The sequence below is a fragment of the Adiantum capillus-veneris genome, chromosome 20 (genome assembly GCF_014529385.1).
Source record: "Adiantum capillus-veneris isolate H3 chromosome 20, ASM1452938v2, whole genome shotgun sequence".
Classification (NCBI taxonomy): Eukaryota; Viridiplantae; Streptophyta; class Polypodiopsida; order Polypodiales; family Pteridaceae; genus Adiantum; species Adiantum capillus-veneris.
In genome coordinates, this window is record NC_140950.1 from 67,355,910 (window position 1) to 67,375,687 (window position 19,778).

Sequence of the window (19,778 nt, forward strand, 5' to 3'; positions counted from 1 at the left end):
ATGAAACTTCACCAGAAGGTGTCTATGACTGTGAGATCCCTCGTTCTTGACAATGGGAGCACAAGGCTACCACATATGTCGCAAGGGGCTGCTCTCAAGCTTCAATGGAGGGCTCCACCGCGTAGAGCACGCTCACATTAGGGGGGGTAGGTGCACTGCCAGCCCTGAAAATGGGGGAGGGGGGCTCCTAAATAGCCATCAGGGAGAGGGGGCGCTAGGAAGAGAGAGAGGGTGAGAGTGAGAGTGAGAGAGAGTTAGTTTGCATTGGTAAGTGTGCCACTTGGCACACTTACTTTAAAAACTAAAAAACCATTCAACTTTTGACTTTAAAAACTTCTAGCTCATTAATTAAAAATGTGCAACTAACTAACAACTGCTACCAATGATTCTTTTATGAGAACACCAAAGGTCTGCCGGCGCAATGCCACACGGGCACTGCACCGCCTTTACCTGTTCACACTTGTCCGGCCGCCCGCCCGGGCACGGACCGTTAAATTTAATTTCACGAAACTTACCCTAAGGCTTTATTAGCTTTATTAGCCTTAGGGTCACTGTTCTAAGGACCCCATCTCATTCATGTGCTTGTACTGACGCGCGTATTTTTCTGAGCCTAAAATCTGAGGCTACTGCTTACCCCTTTCTGAAGACCCGATTTTCCAATCACTAGGGCTTCAGGGTAATTTCTGCTAAGGTCCCTCTGAGGTGTTCTAGCCCGCATTTAGGCTCACCTGAGGCCTTAGAACTGCTAGGCCTATTTTGGTGTGCACACAACTAATTAGATAATTCTTTTCTCGTAAATAAATTAATTATTTACAAAGTCTGACTTAGTTACATCCCTCTTGGTTCTAAACAGTTGACCTCAACTGTAGAGCGTCAACATAACTGTGCAAGATGTCAGGGTAGTCCTTGAGATCGGACTCAGTCATTCCCTTTGCATCTAAAGGAGTGTAATTCTTGAACTTGACTAAATACTTTCGATGTAGACTCCCCGACTTGAGTTCTCTCCGAGTGGTGTATTATCTGTTCAGGTTGAAGGATTTCCTCAGTCTCTTCGACTTCTGGAGGATCTTCTTGTACTGGCGCCACTGGAGGAGGTCCAACATATGGTCGGAGGAGATTGACATGAAAAGCATTGTGGATGCGCTAGTGAGAAGGCAAATCCAATCTGAAAGTCACATCATTGACTTTATCTGTAATTTTGAAAGGGCCGTAGAATCTATGGGAAAGTTTGACAACTTTCCCTTTGCCGACCCGCTTTTTCAATCTAGCTTTCTCAAACCGAAGCAGGACATATTGTCCTTTTTCAAGATTGAGATTCCTTCTGTGCTTGTCTGCTTTTCTCTTCTGTTGCTCTTGAGTACGAAGAATTGCTTGCTTTACTTGTTGATGGGCGATATCAATATTGCGCACAAATTCATCTGCGGCGAAGATGTTTTCTTTGGTCACCATAATAGGAAGTAAGAGTGGCTTCCCGTAAATAATTTCAAAGGGGGCTTTACCAGCTGAGGAATGTATGGTATTATTATACGCAAACTCAACTATTGGTAAGTACTGTTCCCATTCGGATTGTCGTTCCGAAACATAGCACTTGAGGAGATCTAAAACAGTGGCATTAGCGATTTCGCTTTGACCATCTGCTTGAGGATGATAAGCTGATGAAAAATCAAGCTTAGTTCCCAAGTTTTCAAACAATGCCTGCCAAAATAGACTAGTCATGCGGGGATCTCTATCGTTGACAGTAGTCGTTGGCAATCCATGGAGTTTAAAAATCTGAGCTAGAAATATTCTAGCCATGTGATCAGCTTTGATCGTCTTTTTTACTAGAAGAAAATGTGCTTGCTTACTGAACCTGTCTACTATAGTCCAGATTGCATCATTTCCATTCTTGGATCTAGGAAGATCCGTAATAAAATCCATGGCAATACTTTCCCATGGCGTGTTAGGCACAGGGAGCGGCTGAAGTTTGCCATAAACTTTATGTCTGTCATATTTCACTTTTTGGCATACTAAACACTCACGTACATGTTTTTCAATGTCCGCACGGAGTGTTGGCCAAAAGAAATACCTTTCGAGGGCACTAATGGTGGAAGCAATTCCCCGATGCCCGGCATAAGGAGAATTATGTGCTTCATCCATCACCTTTTGTCGTAAAGGCTGAGCTATGCATATTGCTTGTTGACGATAGAGTGTATTATCCCTGATAGAATAAGGTGGCTTTGAGTGACCAGCTTGAAGATCTGCCCAAATTGTGGCGAAGTCTGGATCTTGAGGATACATCTCGCTGAGAGATTCTAGTTCCTCATGATAAATTGTTGTTAGTGCATTGATCTTTGGACGCCTGGAGAGAGCATCTGCAACTGCATTCTTTGTTCCAGAAGTGTGTAAAATCTGAAAATGAAACATTGAAAGAAAGTTGGCCCATCTCATCTGCTTTTCTGATAACTTTCTCTGTGTGAGAAAGTAGCGAAGACTTTGATGATCTGTCTTGATAATAAAATCAGCTCCTAATAGATAGTGTTTCCAAATGGAAAGAGCATGAATTACTGCCAGTAGCTCTTTTTCGTATATGGAGGCATGCAACTCTGCATCTCTAAGGCGCCGACTTTCATAGGCTATCGCGTGACCCTCTTGGTTCAAAACTGCTCCTACACAATCTCGAGATGCATCGCAGTATACCTCGAAAGGTTTGCGAAGATCAGGGACGGTGAGAACAGGTCCGTGACTGAGTAGATACTTAAGCTTTTCGAAAGCTTGTATTTGTCCAAACCCCCAATGGAATGGAATCCGCTTCTTTGTCAGGTCATGGAGGGGATCTGCTATTGCGGCAAAAGCTCGAATGAAACGCCGATAATAAGAACAGAGGCCAAGGAAACTTTGTACATCATGTACTGTAGTTGGCGTAGGCCATTCTACAGCTGCTTGAATCTTATCAGGGTCCATTCTCACCTGGTTGTGAGATACTATATGGCCCAAATAGTGGATTTCTTTTAGAAAGAACTCACTCTTCTTAGCATTCACAAATAATTTGTGTTTGCGTAATTCTTCAAACACTAAGGCGAGATGCTTATAGTGTTCGTCTTCCGTCTCTGAGAAGATTAAGATGTCATCAAAGAAAACGCCTGTAAAGCTTCTGTATGAGTGGAAGATTCTATCCATCATTCTGTTGAATGTAGCTGGTGCATTAGTGAGTCCAAAAGGCATCACTAGAAATTCATACAACCCGAAGGTTGTTCTAAATGAAGTCTTATGCACATCCTGAGGAGCTATGCGGATTTGATGATAACCGCTCTTCAAGTCTATACGACTAAAGACACTGGCTCCTTGTAACTTATCAAGAATGTCGTCAATCCGAGGGATTGGAAATCGATTCTTGATTGTGATCTTGTTTAGAGATCTATAGTCTATGCACATGCGGAATGTGCCATCCTTTTTCTGTACTAGCAAGACAGGTGAACAATATGGAGAAGTACTAGGCCTTATCAAGCCCTTCTCCAAAAGTTCGTTAACCTGCTTGAGAATTTCCTCTTGCTGCATTAGACTAACTCGATAAGGGGGCTGATTTGGAGGAGAACTTCCTGGGATCAAATCAATGGTATGATCCTCAGGTCGGGAAGGTGGGAGTTCATTTGGAAGTTCATCTGCAAAACAATCTTTATATCTTTCTATTAACTTAAGTCTTTTTTGCTCTAAAGAGGAAGAAAGTTGTGAAACAGACACATCTCTCTCTCTTGCAAAAATCAAGTACGCTGAAACACACTTTTTAATTTCTTTCTTGATGGCAATGTGGTTGGCGATAGGAATACGCCAATCACCTGCATCTGCAAGTACAAGATACTCCTTTCCTTTATGAGCAAAAGATAAGGTTTTCTGAACATAGTCAGGAATGGGATGCATCTTGTAGTGCCAGGGCATTCCCAAGATAACATCGCATCCTTCAAGTGAAGCTAGTAAGAAAGACTCTTGATCCTTGTAGTGGTCGACCTTTAGATTCAACTTTCCTATGATTGGAGTAGAGTTTGAGTTCTGCCCTTTGAAAGCAGATTGCGCTTGAATAGAGACTCCAAAACGATTGGGCTGCAAGTTCAGGTCGTCAGCTAGCTGGGTAGAGATGAAGTTGTCTGTACTACCAGGGTCAAACAAAATAAGAGCCCGCTGGTTGTTGATACTACCCCATGCTTTGAGAAGAGCTCTTTCTTTTCCATCCTTGGTTGTATTTCCTTGTACAGCTGGGACTGCATTGGAAGAGGGTGGTTGTGGAGGTTTGGTTGGACAGTCACCCTTCATATGACCAACTTGTCCGCACTTGAAGCATCTTCCTTCACTAATGTAGGTTCGCAACTCAGCAGGAGAGAGATATCTCCCTTTCTTGGGCTGATTTGGCTTTGCTTCTGCTTCGGAGGCGGTTCTTTTCTTCTTTTGAGAAGAAGTAGAAGAGGTAGGTTGCTCATGGAGAGCCTTCTGCTTGGCATGGTAAGTGCTTTGCTCCATCTTCCTTGGAGTACCCTTGTCATGTATTCCATCAGCTATGCGGGCTGATTCCATAAGTATCTGCAAGTTACCTCGAGGGTAAAGCTTCATAGCCTTTTGCAAGGCTTCATGCAAACCTGCTTCAAACTTGCGCATCTTCTCCGAATCGTCAATTTTCTTGAATGGAGTGACTTTCAAGAGAACGTCCCAAAACCTATCCACATAGCGTGGAACAGTTTCGTCATCTGACTGTGAAAGTCGGTCCCATTCTTTCTTTACCTCTTCCTCATAGTCTGGAGGAAGGAACTGTGCGTAGAACTCCTTCTTGAAGGCAATCCAATCTTGGGGTTTGCGATCTTCCAGGATAAGGGTTAACCACCAATTGCTGGCGGTGCCTTTTAGGTACAAACTGACATGGCGAAGCTTGGATCTTTCCTTGAAATTCCCTTCTGCAAATGCAACTTCAAATTGGCGGATGAAAGCCAAAGCCTTGTCATTATCACGCCGTCCATTGTAGGTGTCGAATTTCACATCTCTATCTCCCGACTTGAATGTTTTCTGCTTGTGGTGCTTCTTCTTATGGTGCTCCTTCTTTCTATGCTTAGACTCCTTGGGAACAGGAGTCCTTTCCCTTGAATGTACTTCTTGCTGCGACGGATCGTCGAGAAACATGTCTTCCGGAGAAACTATGTCTTCCAGATCCTTCATGAAAGAGAACTGAGGGGAATCAGGGGGATCCTGCTCTTGAACTTTTGGATTAAACCGCACATGACGTTCTGGAGATTTCTTCTGCCTCTCGTGCATGCGGGAAGTTCCAATCAAAGGATCTTTTCTTGGTTGTGGCGCCTTTGGGTTCTGCGGAATTTCTCCCGACCCCATCGGCATTTTCTCCTTCCCTTTTTCAAGAGTATGGAGAATCTTTTGGACTTCTGGATGGGAGAGAGCTTTCTGCAACTCTTCCACCTGCTGTTGAAGGAGAGAGAACTCTATCTCGCGTCCTTCCATTTCTACAGTCTGCCAAGAGTCATCAATCCCTTCAGGAAGAGAGAGAGGACCTTGCTCTGATACCACTGTCACAAAAATACGGAAGCGTAAACAGACGTTTAATTGCACTTCAAATACTCAAGAGAATTAGAGGGAGCGAGAAAACTTGACACTTCATTGGGGACCAGAAGATAGGCTGGTCCCCCCCCATAAAGAGAATATCTTTATTACTAAGGGAGAATCTTTACAAGCACAGGAACAGGGCATACGCCCGTCCTCTATTCTTTCTTCTGTTCTGTTCTTCTGTTTTGACTACTGACTGAGAAAGTGTTTCCACTTTCTTACTGCTTAGGGGATTTCTCCTCTTCTGCGAGACTGGTTGGAAGCTCTCGAAAAGAGAGTCTATCTTCCAAAACAGCTCATCGGAAGCTCTCACAGAGGAGAGTCCATCTTCCGTTATGTGTTGCCTTCATGCTCATTCATTCATGCATCGAACACAAAAGAGAAACAAGCAAAATGCACACGCACATGCTTGCTGTAATTTTCTGCACATAACCTGAAATTCTTACCTGTGCACACCCCTACGCCGAAACAGAGGTCTTCTTCGCGATGGAATCGCGCCAAACTTGATGTAGACTTAGGATAAGGAGAGAGAAGAGAATTTCTATGGCTGATCTGCTGAAAACAGCCCTAATCTAGGTGATTAGGGGCTGAAAACAGAGAATTACAGCAGCCGCACTCTGCTAAGAGAGCGTCTACGGCAGCTTCTCGCGATGAAACTTCACCAGAAGGTGTCTATGACTGTGAGATCCCTCGTTCTTGACAATGGGAGCACAAGGCTACCACATATGTCGCAAGGGGCTGCTCTCAAGCTTCAATGGAGGGCTCCACCGCGTAGAGCACGCTCACATTAGGGGGGGTAGGTGCACTGCCAGCCCTGAAAATGGGGGAGGGGGGCTCCTAAATAGCCATCAGGGAGAGGGGGCGCTAGGAAGAGAGAGAGGGTGAGAGTGAGAGTGAGAGAGAGTTAGTTTGCATTGGTAAGTGTGCCACTTGGCACACTTACTTTAAAAACTAAAAAACCATTCAACTTTTGACTTTAAAAACTTCTAGCTCATTAATTAAAAATGTGCAACTAACTAACAACTGCTACCAATGATTCTTTTATGAGAACACCAAAGGTCTGCCGGCGCAATGCCACACGGGCACTGCACCGCCTTTACCTGTTCACACTTGTCCGGCCGCCCGCCCGGGCACGGACCGTTAAATTTAATTTCACGAAACTTACCCTAAGGCTTTATTAGCTTTATTAGCCTTAGGGTCACTGTTCTAAGGACCCCATCTCATTCATGTGCTTGTACTGACGCGCGTATTTTTCCTGAGCCTAAAATCTGAGGCTACTGCTTACCCCTTTCTGAAGACCCGATTTCCCGATCACTAGGGCTTCAGGGTAATTTCTGCTAAGGTCCCTCTGAGGTGTTCTAGCCCGCATTTAGGCTCACCTGAGGCCTTAGAACTGCTAGGTCTATTCTGGTGTGCACACAACGAATTAGATAATTCTTTTCTCGTAAATAAATTAATTATTTACAAAGTCGGACTTAGTTACAGAGGGATTGTTACAGCCTTTACCCATTCCCACGTGCCCCTGGGAAACTATTGCTATGGATTTCATTTTTGATCTCTCGAAGACACAGAGTGGGCGTGATGGTATCTGGACTGTTATTGACAGAATTTAGCAAGCAAGCTCATTTCATCCTAGTGAAGAAAACAGTAAAGCCGGATCATATAGCGAGACTGTTCATTGCCCAGATATTCAGATTACATGGTATGCCTGAGACAATAGTCTCTGACAGAGATCCACGATTCACGAGTTTGTTTTGGAAGGCTATTTGGGAGAACATTGGCACACGGTTGCAGCTCTTGTCATCTTTCCACCCGCAGACAGATGGGCAATCTGAGATTGCAAATTAAGTCGTACTTGATTTGTTGAAGTCTTCTTCTTTGTATTTGAAGACTACATGGGAAAAGTATTTTGCCCTTGGTGGAATTTGCCTAGAATAACACGATCCACTCTTTGATGGGGAAGGTGCCATTTGAGAAGGTGCTACGAAGGTTCCACCCTTTCTAAGCACGAAAGATAAGATTTTTGAAGCCGACCAGTTCATGAGGACCAATTCACGAGGGACTTGGACTTGGTCCGGGAGGCTTTAGAAGAAATCTCAAGAAAGACATAAGAAGGCAGTTGATCGACATGATCGTGATTTGAAATTAAAGGAGAACGATTGGGTGCTCTTACGTTTTGCTTTCTTTTGCATAAAACGTATGATCTTCCGTCGTTTCTTCCCCTTTTTGTCCTCATCACTCAAGTCAAAAGAAGATGAGTCAGAGCTGTTAGAAGAAGATGAGGACGAATTGGGCGAAGCGTACACGCATCTTATGCTTTCTGGCGTTTTCAAAAGTGGATTTTTGACCCAAGTAATCGGAAAAATCAGTTCCCTTGTTATGTTTCTTCAGTTGCCTTTCCGATGGCTTCTTTCGTGTCCAGAAGTTGATTGATTTGGGCCTGGACCGCATATGGAGATCTTCTTTAGTAAACATTTTCGGAGTAGGAGGCTTCTTGATTGCCGGTTTGATTGGTGGCTCGGTGGCTTTCTGTCATTGAGTATGCACTTCAATCATCGACTGTCGAGTCAAAAGTTTTGCAAATTGGGGATCCTTAGCAAACTGAAGCATTTGCTTTGTGCACTCGTCAACCTGCTGTTGACGTTGCATCTCCAAGAGTTCATATTGTGTGGGCCGAGGTGGCCCATGCTCGTTCTCTGCCAAGTCGCTTAAATTTTTCGTATTGCCTCCTCCCACCTGAGCGGTGGCAGAAGAGGTCGGCTGATTCTTTTCGGAATCCATTTGTAATGTGGGATTCTTTATGGCTTTATGCCTTGTAAGACAGAGTGATGAAGACGGGAGCGCGCCCGATGCGCGATGTATTAAGGGTGGGAGTGGCTAATAAGCCACGAAGATTCTTTAATATCAATATCAAATTCTAAAAAGTGCCCAAGTGCCTTCTTCGCTCTTTGATAGGACCTATATGCTTTGAGAAAAGCACACGCTTGCTGCTCTGATACCACTCTAACAAACTTGGGCACCCAAGTCTAGAATCTGTCGCGACATGAGAGAGAATCACTTAAAATACTTCACAACTTTAAAATCACAGTTAAATTTGGTCGACACGACCCGACGTAGTTCCGTGCCCAGACACGGATTTCCGTATAGTCAACATGCCAGTGCATTTTCGGGCGTCCGTACAGTCAGCCACATCATCACTTTGCCGTGTGTGTGTCCGGGTTGCACTGCCATGTCGTCAATTTGTGACACTCGTACGCCCTCGACAGGGGCTAGAGCGGTGCAGAGGGTTTGGAGATGGTGGTGAGTCAAAGTCACTACCCCTAATGGGTTGTAAACAAAGAAAACAACACATGTTTATGGCTGAAATCTGAAGCATTGAAGAGGAGTGTCGCGGGCAAGGCACCGGATGCCAAACCGGGTAGGAAGGCAAGATCCAAGTGGGTGTGGCTAGCGCTCCCCCTTTCTTGCAAAAACGCTGCCCTGCTGTCCAAAAACGCAGGCATTTCAGTCCTGAAAACGTAGATTTGCCAAAAATGCAAATTGCTGGCTGAAAACGTAGGTGGTAGAGAGGGTTTTCCGACGATGAAAGTGCTTGAAAAGGTTGGCTCTGGCTGCCAGGAGGGTGATCTCCAGGTGTAGAGGCCAAAACACAGGTGGAGGTGGAGTCCTCTGGGTCAGAAGCACCAGGGACTCCTTCGCTTGCCTGGCTATGGCTAAAACGCTGGCAGATTTTTGCAGAAACGCTGGCTGATCCAGCCCTTGAGAGAGAAGCCTGATGCGGATGAAGCAGTTGGTCCCAGACCATGGAAAGCTAAAGCTGCTGATACCATGTAAGAGTGCGTGTGTGGTTCTAAGTGAGGCCGTTAGATACGTATTAGTTCGGGACTGAGGGTCCAATCGTCAGGGTAAAAAAGAAAGAAAAGGAAAAGGATAAAGGAAAAAGGAAACAAGACCTAAGGAGGGTTGGGTAGAGCCTTTTTGGGGGACTCGGAACTCCTGGATGATGGCTTTACCACCTCGATATATTGCCCATTTACCTTGCTTGCAGGCTTCGTGCATCTTCTTTAGCTTTAGTTGATTTGTTGTCAGCTCCTCATTGATCCAAATCTTTGTCCCTTTGAGGAGTCAAGATTGCCGTAGCAACTACATCTTATCCTCTTTGTCCTTGAAAGTGAGAAGGCAATGCTCAGATAGCACTTGCCTAAGTGTGTCGTTGATCCAAGAAACCGTTTCAGGTTATGTAATTGGTTGAAGGAGGTCGTTGAGCTTGTTGGTCGCTTTTTCGAGTGTCCTCCGCGGTGCACCATGGCGAGGGGAGCCCACCAATGTGGACCTTGAGGGCGTTTTCTTCTTGGAATCTTTGTTCGTGGAACTCCGTTGTCACACAAGTCTATACTTTGGCAAAGGTGGCCAATTGGGCTCGAGTGACTTTTGCTTCGACTTCTTTTACTTTGTCAGTGGCGAGATGAACCATGGAGTCAAAGCGTGCCTCAAGCTTGCTAAGGCGAGCTTTGAGGTCACGATTCTTCTCCATAACCCGATCAAGGGTTGCTTGAAGCTGTCCAGTCTGAGTGAGCTTGCTAGGAGCTGCTACTACAGCCGCAAAGCTCGGCTGGACCCTTGCGGTGATCTTTGAGGTATTCATTCTCGAAGGTGAATCAAGCTGCAGTGTGAACAAACTCTAGGCAAAATGATTTTGAAGTGAAAGTGTTCCAGAAAAGGCTTTTGCAGAGCCACTTGCGACGAGCACGAGAACCATGGGATGTGCCGAGCACAACGACCACGAAACGTGCAGAGCATGCGCCACGAGCAGGTCGAAACGGCAAGTCGTTTCTGCCGAGGACGTCGGGAGCAGAAATCGTCAAAACAGCGTGTGTGTTGCAGGCTATGACGATATGCAGTAGATGGGCAAGCACCCGAGGACCAGGTCTGCAAGGCTTTGGCTTGGGCAAGGCGGGGCTGAGAGTTTACGCCCCCCCATAGGGTTGCCCTCGTCCACGGGGAGATAGGAAGGGTAGGATAGGGTTAGGTTTAGGGTTCACGTTGTGAGAGAGAGAGAGAGAGAGAGAGAGAGAGAGAGAGAGAGAGAGAGAGAGAGAGAGAGAGAGAGAGAGAGAGAGAAAGAAAGAAAGATTTTTAACGTCTATGTCAGGCCGAAATCGGCCTATGAGACAAATCAAATGTACATGGCGTGTATGTCATCCGTCTATCGGAAAGACAAATGAAACAAAACTGATACAAAACTGAACTGAATGTAGGTAATGGAGTATCTGAGGAGGGATGGGGCTCTATCTCTAGGGGTATATGCATGTCTATATGCTCAAGGTAGTACAATCATGAGAATGCATCAAGCTCTCTAGCTCCATCCTGTACAAATGGGGGGATGTAAGATGTGGTACATGGGCGGGGCTGGTGCCAAGGCTACCCGGATGAAATCTGTCGGGTCGGCCCTCATCTGAGCTACTCGCTCCTCAGTGGCACGGCGCTCCCGGGCTCGGATCTCCTCGATCTGTCGGTGGTGGGAGCTCACGCCCCTGTAGCCTGTGACTCGTGGTCGTCGTCTAGCTCGGTTCACCTCCGCCTGTGTGAGTGTCACTCCTCTCTGAGTATCTGGTGAGGTAGGGGTGGCAATCCTCTGAAAGAAGTCTGTGAGCTGCGACTGTCTCCCCTCTGTCTGTGTAGCTGTGCGTGGTTGTAGTAGTGTGTCCCGATGGCTCTGTATCTCTAGTAAGAAACGTCCGAGCTGTCTCTGATCTCGAGAGTCCATGATCTCTCGGAGAGTGGGCTGTCCTCTGAATAAGGCCTCATACCTGCCTCTGATCTCAGTGTATGCTCTGCATCTACATACAAAGTGCTCCTCACTCTCCACCTCCTCTGTGCAGGCTCTGTAGACTCGCTCCTCCCTGGGAACCCCAGTATGTCTCCCGATCTCAATCTCTAACCTGTGTGAAGCCACTCTCAGCTGACCAATCGCCACCCGTGAGCTGTGTGGCATATATGTGTCCATATAGCGTGGTCTCTGTATGAACCCCCCAGACAATATGGTGAGAAACTGGTCTCTGTAATCTGACATCCTCGTCCCCAAGCCAGGTGACTCCCAGACTCTCCTAGTGTATAGCTGCCACAGATCCTGTCTCAATATCAAGTTTCTCTCATTGCGAGAGAGGTGAACAGATGGTGAGTGGGGGTCGTACTGGAATGGTGGTAGGCTCTCCATGTCAAGACCGTGTCCCTCAAACCATGCTCTGACCTGTGAGTACCAAGCTCTCGCATGCCCACTCTCTGATAGCTGTATAGCTGCCTCAAATGCTCTACGAGTAAGTCTGTCAGGGGGTAGCTCTCTCATCCTCTGGATGAAGCAGACTGTCTGGAATAATGCCTCTACAACCATAGGTGGTGTGGCGAGCTCGGCTCTAATAATGTCATGTGGCACTGTCTTCTTGCTGCGGAGCAAGCGTGAGATCATACATACCTGTGGCCTCTCAAGCTGTGTCCACTGGTCATCTGTCAATCCTGGTGCCCATACTGCCGCCGAGTACATCAGGGCCGGGGTGACTAAGGTGTCAAAAAGCCAGCCCTTCGTGCGGGGCTCCTGAAAGTGTGCCTGGTGGCATCTCCGCTCTAGCATGGTCAGAGCTGCATAACCTCGGGTGAGCCTGTCAGCAGCAGCCTGCCTCATAGTGAAGGGTCCTGGTAGGCTAGTGAATGTGATGCCAAGATAGACATAGGAGGTGACTACATCAACCTGTCCTCCTGTTGCTGTGAAGGTGGCAGCGCTCCTCACTGCACTGGATGTGTGAAAGATCATGACCTTGGTTTTGCCAAGGTTCACAGTCAACCCCTTGTGTGTGCTGAATTCGTCCAAGGCCTCAAGATGGCGTTGCAAGCCCTCGGGTGACTCTGAAATCAACACAATATCATCAGCATATAACATGATGTGGACCGGAGTACCTGCCAAGTCGCTCCCCTCTCCCCCTGCTCGTAGTATGTAGTCGGAGATCTCGTCGATGTAGAGCCCAAAGAGTGTCGGGGAGAGTGGGCATCCTTGCTTAACACCAATGGTGCTAGCAATGGTCTCTGAAAAGCCGCCTGGGCAACGAACTCGACCCGTCACCCTCTCGTAGAGAGTATATATGGCCCAAATCATCTCTGTCGGTACCCCAATGCTGTGAAGGCGCTGGAAGAGTCTCTCGCGTGGGACTGTGTCAAAGGCCTTGCGGAAATCCACAAAGCAGCAGTAAAGCCTCTTCTTCCGCGCCTTTGCCCCATCAATGAGGCAGCGCAGAACGAAGATGTGGTCAGTGGTGGAGAAAGCTCGTCTGAAACCTGCCTGGGCTGGAGCTCGTAAACCCTCGGTCTCTGCGTAGCAGCTAAGCTGTGCCTCAAGTACTGCTCCATATAGCTTGGCCATCGTGTGGCCAATCATGATAGTCCTGTAGTTCCCTGGGTCCAGGGTGTCGCCAGATTTGTGGATAGGCACTATGGTGTGCTGTGTCCACTCCTCTGGGAAGCCCTCCCCTATAGCCCGGTTGAAGACATGTGCAATCAACGGGGCTATAGTGGAGGCCGCATAAATGATGTGCTCACTCTGTAATCCAGTGTGGTCAGCTGATCGTTTGTGCTGCAGGCGGCGTATGGCCCTCTCTACCATCTCTGCTGTAAAGAAGGAGGAGCACGTGGGGCGTGGCTCATGTGGCTGTGGGATAGGAGGCTGCCCTGGCACCTCATAGAGGCGCTCTGCATAATCATGCCATATCTGTGGATCCTCAATAGCTGTAGTCGGACGTGGCTCGCGCAGGGTGCGCCATGCCGTCGCGCTATCTATGCTCATGAATAGGCGGTATAGCTCAAGCTCCTGTGCCTCTTCGAATGCTCGCCGCTTTTGGCGTGTCAGCGTCTTCATATCTCTTCTGGCCTCTCTCTCTGTGATCTCTCCTAAGGCTCGCCGTGCACGGAGGCGTCGGTATAACTCTCTGCACTCATCATCATACCAGCGGTTCTGAGGCATAGTCCCGGGGGGGGGGGGGTGCGTCCAGTGTGAGTGGTGTGTGGAAAAGAGCTAATAGCTGAAGTGTGGAGAACGGAAGAGATATGTGATGTGAGAACTGAGAGTGGTGTGGATGGGTGGAGGAGGCATAGGCCATGCTCGACCTCGGCTGAGTAAAGAGAGGCTAGCTCATGTGTGAAATGGATGGTGGTGTGTGGAGTGTGTGCTGTGGAGCTATGCGGGATGGTATCTCCGGTGATGGAGAAAGAGAGGTATGTGTGGTCGGCTCTGATGGGTATGGGTGGAATGGTGAAGGATGTGATAAGGTGTGTAGCCTCCCTGGGTCCCAGAATATAGTCGAGAGAGAGAGAGAGAGAGAACACAAAGTGTTGGTGTAGAGGAAGAGGGGGCGATCAACCCCCCACTGATTACCAGAGCAAAAGACCCTGTCTACACAAACAGATGAACTATGATTGAGAAGTGGGTACCCCCCTTGGCCCCATGTATAAATGCCCAAGGGGGAGGTCGAGCAGTGCATGAAATGTCTCCACGACCCAACATGAAAAATAAAGTAGGGCGCCTGAACAAAAGACAGGTGGCCGGCCGAGAAGTGATCGTGCTCGTCGCCAGTGGCCTAGAAGTGGGCGGTCGAAAAATGTAGTCTAAATGCATATGCAAAGGGTAGCCAGCTCGGGGACACTATGTACAAGGAAGTGCCCTAGACCTGAGTGAAGTAGCGAGTGATATAAATCTAACATTGGGGGCGGATTTCAAAGCACTGCCCGATGCTTGATTCTTATCCACATCTAACTTGGTACTGGTTTGAGTTTGATCAGCACTGGTATCCTTGCCAATTGTCTCCTTAGGCTCCTGCTGTGCACGGATTTGTTCTTGGGCATTATCCACTGGTCGCACAAATGTGGTAACTGCATAGCAGCTAAAATACACGTATTTTATTTCGAATACACGACGTCCGTATTGAAACGTACAATATGTCTCATAACGTTTTCTATTCTAATGTTTTTTTGCTCAAAACGTATGTCTTTTTCTAGTTGATCAATTGTGTTTTAGAGCTTCATGGTGCTTGTTTATGTAGGCTATGGTTAAATATTGAAGAGTCATTGAGGAGGTCCATGAACCGCGGCTTCATTTGTTCTTATTTAAGTATCATATCTAAAAAAGTGACGTATTTTATTTTTGATTCTCAAAAATACGTCTAGTACGCGTATTGTACACCGCGTATTAAAGGTCCCGTCGTGTATCGTAGCTGCTATGGCTAACTGGCTTCTATGTCTTGGTTGGGAATTTCTTTAACAAATCCATTGTCTTTTGCTTTTTGCTAGATGACCCTGTTTCTCCTTGAGTTAATGGTCTCTTCACACTTGTTTGTACTATTCGTTTTCCTTCATCTTCAATCGGTGGCTTTGTGGCAATATATTTTGTCTTTTCGCCTTTGTCTTCACCAGTATCCTCAATTTCAGTGTTTTCAAAAGATGATACTGTGATTTTGGGTGCTCTCTCTTTTGCCACCTTGTCCCAAGCAGTCTGAACTTTAGGATGTATGAGAGCCAAATCTGCCTAATATAAGAACTGCCAGACATACCAAGCTTTGAAAAGACTTTTGGACTTAGCTTTGGCAGTTTGCTGCACCACGCTGGTATATAAACATTAGCTAATGTTGATACTGGCCTTCGGGTCTTCGATTTTGGCCAGTAGCGTGGCAAACAAATTTTCAAACAACTATGTTGGGTTGTTCTTCAAGCTGATTGTTTCTGCTATAAATCGGTACACTCCAGTGCAGCTATTGGAATGCCTTGCGCTCCATCCTTTCTCTTTTTCTTCGCCTGGTCATCTTCTTTCAAAAATTTGCTGACCTCAGCAGCAGTGGCTGGTGTGGGTTTCGTTGCAGCTGGAATCTGGAAGACCTGAGCCAGTTCTCCTACTGTCAACTCCAGTAATCTTCCATTGATCGTTGCGGTTCCCTTGTCTGTCTGAATGCGGCTAGCACCTGCTGAGTGATACCTTCATCAAAAGATAGCTTGGCCGCCTCCACTACGATGTCTAGGCCCCATAGCCTCAATTGAGCTTGCTCTCTCTCTTGAAACACATACTTGGCAATTTTACCTTGTGCAACCACTCCTACTGCCTCTGCTACTGAAGCGATCAAAGTTTCAGTCTGTGCCGACATGGTATCCATGATATCTTGCATTTTTTTAGACATTTCTTTCTTCCAGGTGAACAGGTTTGTGTAGAGGTGGAGTACTCACTTGTAGTGGTGAATGACTCTAAGAAGGAACACTTAGGTATCTCTGGTAGAGCCGCAACAACTGTTGATGGGGCAAGTATAGATCGCGAGGAAGTTTGTTGTTGCGAAGATGAAGAAAACCTTGAAGATTGTGATGCGAGTGGCACAGGAGGATGCGGGTAATTTGAGGATGGACCCACTCTTTGCATTGTTATACGTACCCGTGCCATGAATGCTCCACTCCTTTCGTGTCTCAGGATTAAGTGCACCGTTCGTGACTTGTCAAACATGCATTGGCTTGCCTTGGTCGTTATTACTGACAAGATTCTCTTTATGATTGTGGCATTTAATTCCCGCTGATGATCGTTATAGGGTACTGGTTCTACTAGCTTTTCCCACTGGCTCTGAACCGGCCTGTCTGATTTGGCACATGTCTGAATCTGGACTGAGTGTTGTCTGTTATTGCTGAAGGGCTGAAGCTGCACTGGTTCGATATGAAATAAATCCAAGGGTTCATCTTCTGATTCATAGTAAACATCTGGTATTGGTTCTACTGGGATTTCCTTTGACCGAGCATAGTGTAACTTGATCTTGGCCCCTTTGTATTGTATACTCTTGGTAAGAGCAACCCCGACAAATCTCCGAGTCTTACAGTACCATTGGAGAATACCCAATCTACTTCATAAGGTCGTGACTAAGCTATCTTCAAATTTGGCTTCTTTGGTCCTAACTTTGACTGGTAAAGCAGTACCAAATCGCCCTTCTTGAACTCCTTGACCTTGATCTTGCTGTCATGCCAATACTTTCTCCTGTGCTGGACAACTTCCTGTTCCGGCATTGCCCTTTATCTGATCTAATCCAGCTTCAATAACTCATCTAACCTGTTTTTCAGATTCTGGTTAAAGTCCATTCCATGTTCCACAACAAATCTCAGACTAGGGATGACAAACTCTATGGGAACTACCGTCTCTGTTCCATACACCATTCTAAAAGGTGTCATGCCAGTAGTAACCTTGTAGGCAGTTCGATAAGCCCATAGCACCGTCTGAAGCTTGGTGTCCCACTGGTGTGGTTCCTTTGAACTTTTAGGGAGATTGGTCTTGATGGTTTTATTGTTGCTTTCTGCCTTCCCATTGCACCTGGGATAATAAGGCGTTGATTTGAAAATATTTCAGTCAGTAGATGAGGGGTTCTTCCAGAGAGCACACATACATGCCACATAGTTCACGAGTGGCGATTGGTCAGCTCCAAGTATCATCAATTTGGCTAGAGATAGAGATTGGAAACGAGCTGCTCATATCCCCCAAGTTGAGAGGCTGTGCCAGCTTTGCAGAGAGAGGGTGATTGAGGAGGAGGAGCACAGACCATATGAGAGTATCAAAGACAGATCTGAGGCTCTTTTCATAGGACACCCTACAACAAATTGGAGTCTAGAGATCTGTGCCAATTTAGCCGTTTTGAGACCTTGTTGGCACATGTATTGGTATCAGAGGCTGGTAAGTCTGTCATAGTTTACAGACTTCTTCCAACACCCTACCGCCGCCTGTCATAGACACAACAAGGGGTCACCCTATGGCAGGCTGAGATAGTCAAAGCTAGGAGACGCCCTTGAGCGCCAGGATACAGAATCCATTGCAGATCGAGGAGATCCAGACTCGCCATCACCAGGTAGCCTAGGAGAGATTTTCTTAGCTGCCGGTAGACCCAGCCATGATTATACGCTCAGCCCTTACACCACACCCACCCATGTACTAGGAGCTAGTTAGCCTAATGCACCTCATGATTGTACTTCTTGAGCGTATAGATGTGCATCCATACCCCCTAGCGATAAAGCAAACGCAACCGCCGCCCCCCCCCCCCCCCCCCCCCCCCCCCCCCCCCCCCCCCCCAAACGTGTGCGCATATACCATGTATCTTGTTTCCTAGCCTACCATGGATCACTCCCTCACCCCCTACCACACGACCACATTATGTTACTTTGTACTTCTATCGTTTCGTGATAGATGGAGGACACCCTCATTTATATTTGGGTTATTTCATAGGCCGACTCCGGCCTATAATAGACGTAGAAAGCTCTCTCTCTCTCTCTCTCTCACACACACACACACACACACACACACACACACAAAGGAGAGCAAAGGAAAAGAACTTTTTAGTGTATGACTGAGTGCAAAGGAGAGCTGTTGTATTGAGAAAGTTGAAACGCAGGCAGGACTGGAAGGGTAAAATCTTTTTGAGTGTCTGAAATAAAGATTTTGGAAGGTGTGCCAAACGAGACACAACAGTCCTTGCAAGCAGCAATGAATTGTTCTCTTTTGGGACAGCTGAGCCACTCGGTTGTGTGACTGTGTTGTCAGCTTGGTTTGATAAAAGGCTCATTTTGAAGTTAAAAAAAAAAAGTTCATTTGCAGAGGCAGAGAGTTGAGAGTAGATTTAATGAGTGGTCCTGTTAATGCTTCATCTTTCGGTGTTAATTTGAATCCTCCTTGTATTGTTGGGATCATCCTGCAGGACTAGAATGGTATCAAGAGGATATTGTCACTCTTTTTACCACTGAAGGATTGATCCAAATTGGAGGTACCTTAATCCCTCATCAACCATCTTCAACAGAGGTAACATTGACCTGCTATCTTGACTAGTACTGCCTTCTTGTTCTTTTCTTGGTGAAGAATCCTTGAAAATTTCAATTCAACATCCAGAGAAAGCAATCACGCGGTAGAGTCCCTGTCAAATACAGGCGTTTCAAGGAAGAGGATTACATGGATCCCAAACAGGGCCTTTGCCTTGGTGCCGTTTTTGACATTGTGGCAACCAATGTAAGTGTTTTGTCTGTTTGTTGGTTCACATAGGGTTCAACTGGTTTCTCAGCATCGTTTCTTTGGATCTTCGTCAGGGGCTTGATATGGGACGCAGGCTTTGTGTGTTTGGATTCTGTCGTTCGATTGAGATGCTCAGTGAGGTTGTCGAAGACACAGTGGTAGAACAAGGTGGAGAGGTAAGGCTTCTGATAGCCAATTGGTTCAATGCAAGGAAGCAATAAGTCTTACATTTTGGAGTGATTTATTGTAGGTGGTGATTGCAGCCAAAGGCACTCGGGGTGGCCTCAATGAGAAACTTTCTATGAAAGTGGCAGTGCCACTACTGTGGGGGGTGCCGCCAGCAGTTGACTCGCTAAATTATGCCATACGCTGTGGGGGTGGTATCGTTGAGAAGGTGTCTCGCCAATGGGAATTCTTGTGACGCACTATGTGCTTTGCAGACGCATGGATGCACCATGTGTTGATGTTGATCATTATTTGTAGATTTTGTATATAATTCTTTTATTGTACATACACTTGTTGTAATAACAATTACTACCACATAGGCCCTTTTGAACCCCTTGTCATGGCCATGCCAGGCAAAGTTTCCTCTTGTGCTTCCAAGGAGTGCAGGGATACTAGTACACGGTTGTTTCATCATTCAAATGCGGCCAATTGGGTCCCAAACTAGTTGCTTTGCTAATTCAATGTTACCAGAGAACATCCATATTAAGATAAATGCAATGGGTCAAACAGGATTTAATGCAATGACGAGAGAAAAAAGTGCATGAAAAAGTGTACAGTAAAGGTGTGTACGGTCTTGCTGAAGGCTGGTGGCGGCCTCTTTGGTTGTCACCCTGTGGTGTAATTTTTGGAGAACTCGGTCATTTTGTCTGTGCATGGTTCTGTTAAACTCGTAAACTTCGGTGTGCTTCAGAGGTTGGAATTCCACTTAGTACGTTAGTCCTTTCTCTTGGTTTTAACAGGCACATTTTCTTATGAATTTTAGTGACAGATTGTGGAAACGTATTATGCACGATGTTCTGTTGCTGTAGTACGGGACATATTTGCCTGTGAATTGCCTGGCGCTGAGTTCTGATTGTGGAAAGGTATTATACACGAGGTTTTGTTGCTGTAGTACGGGACATATTTGCCTGTGAATTCACTACCTGTG

The 19,778-nt window shown here is 46.4% G+C and overlaps 1 protein-coding gene and 1 pseudogene across 1 annotated transcript in view; one reads left to right on the forward strand and one right to left on the reverse strand.

The window, feature by feature from the left end:
• LOC147432656 (D-tagatose-1,6-bisphosphate aldolase subunit) overlaps positions 1–19,372 on the forward strand; it is a 39,499-nt gene extending 20,127 nt beyond the window's left edge. The window contains exons 3-6 of the mRNA XM_086492506.1: positions 18,318–18,418; positions 18,506–18,622; positions 18,700–18,801; positions 18,876–19,372. Of these exons, the coding sequence (XP_086348632.1) occupies positions 18,318–18,418; positions 18,506–18,622; positions 18,700–18,801; positions 18,876–19,046 (491 nt within the window). The 3' untranslated portion in view covers positions 19,047–19,372. The remainder of the gene's footprint in view (positions 1–18,317; positions 18,419–18,505; positions 18,623–18,699; positions 18,802–18,875) is intronic.
• Positions 9,393–10,387, reverse strand: LOC147432657 (uncharacterized; annotated as a pseudogene).
• Positions 19,373–19,778: the final 406 nt, after the last annotated feature.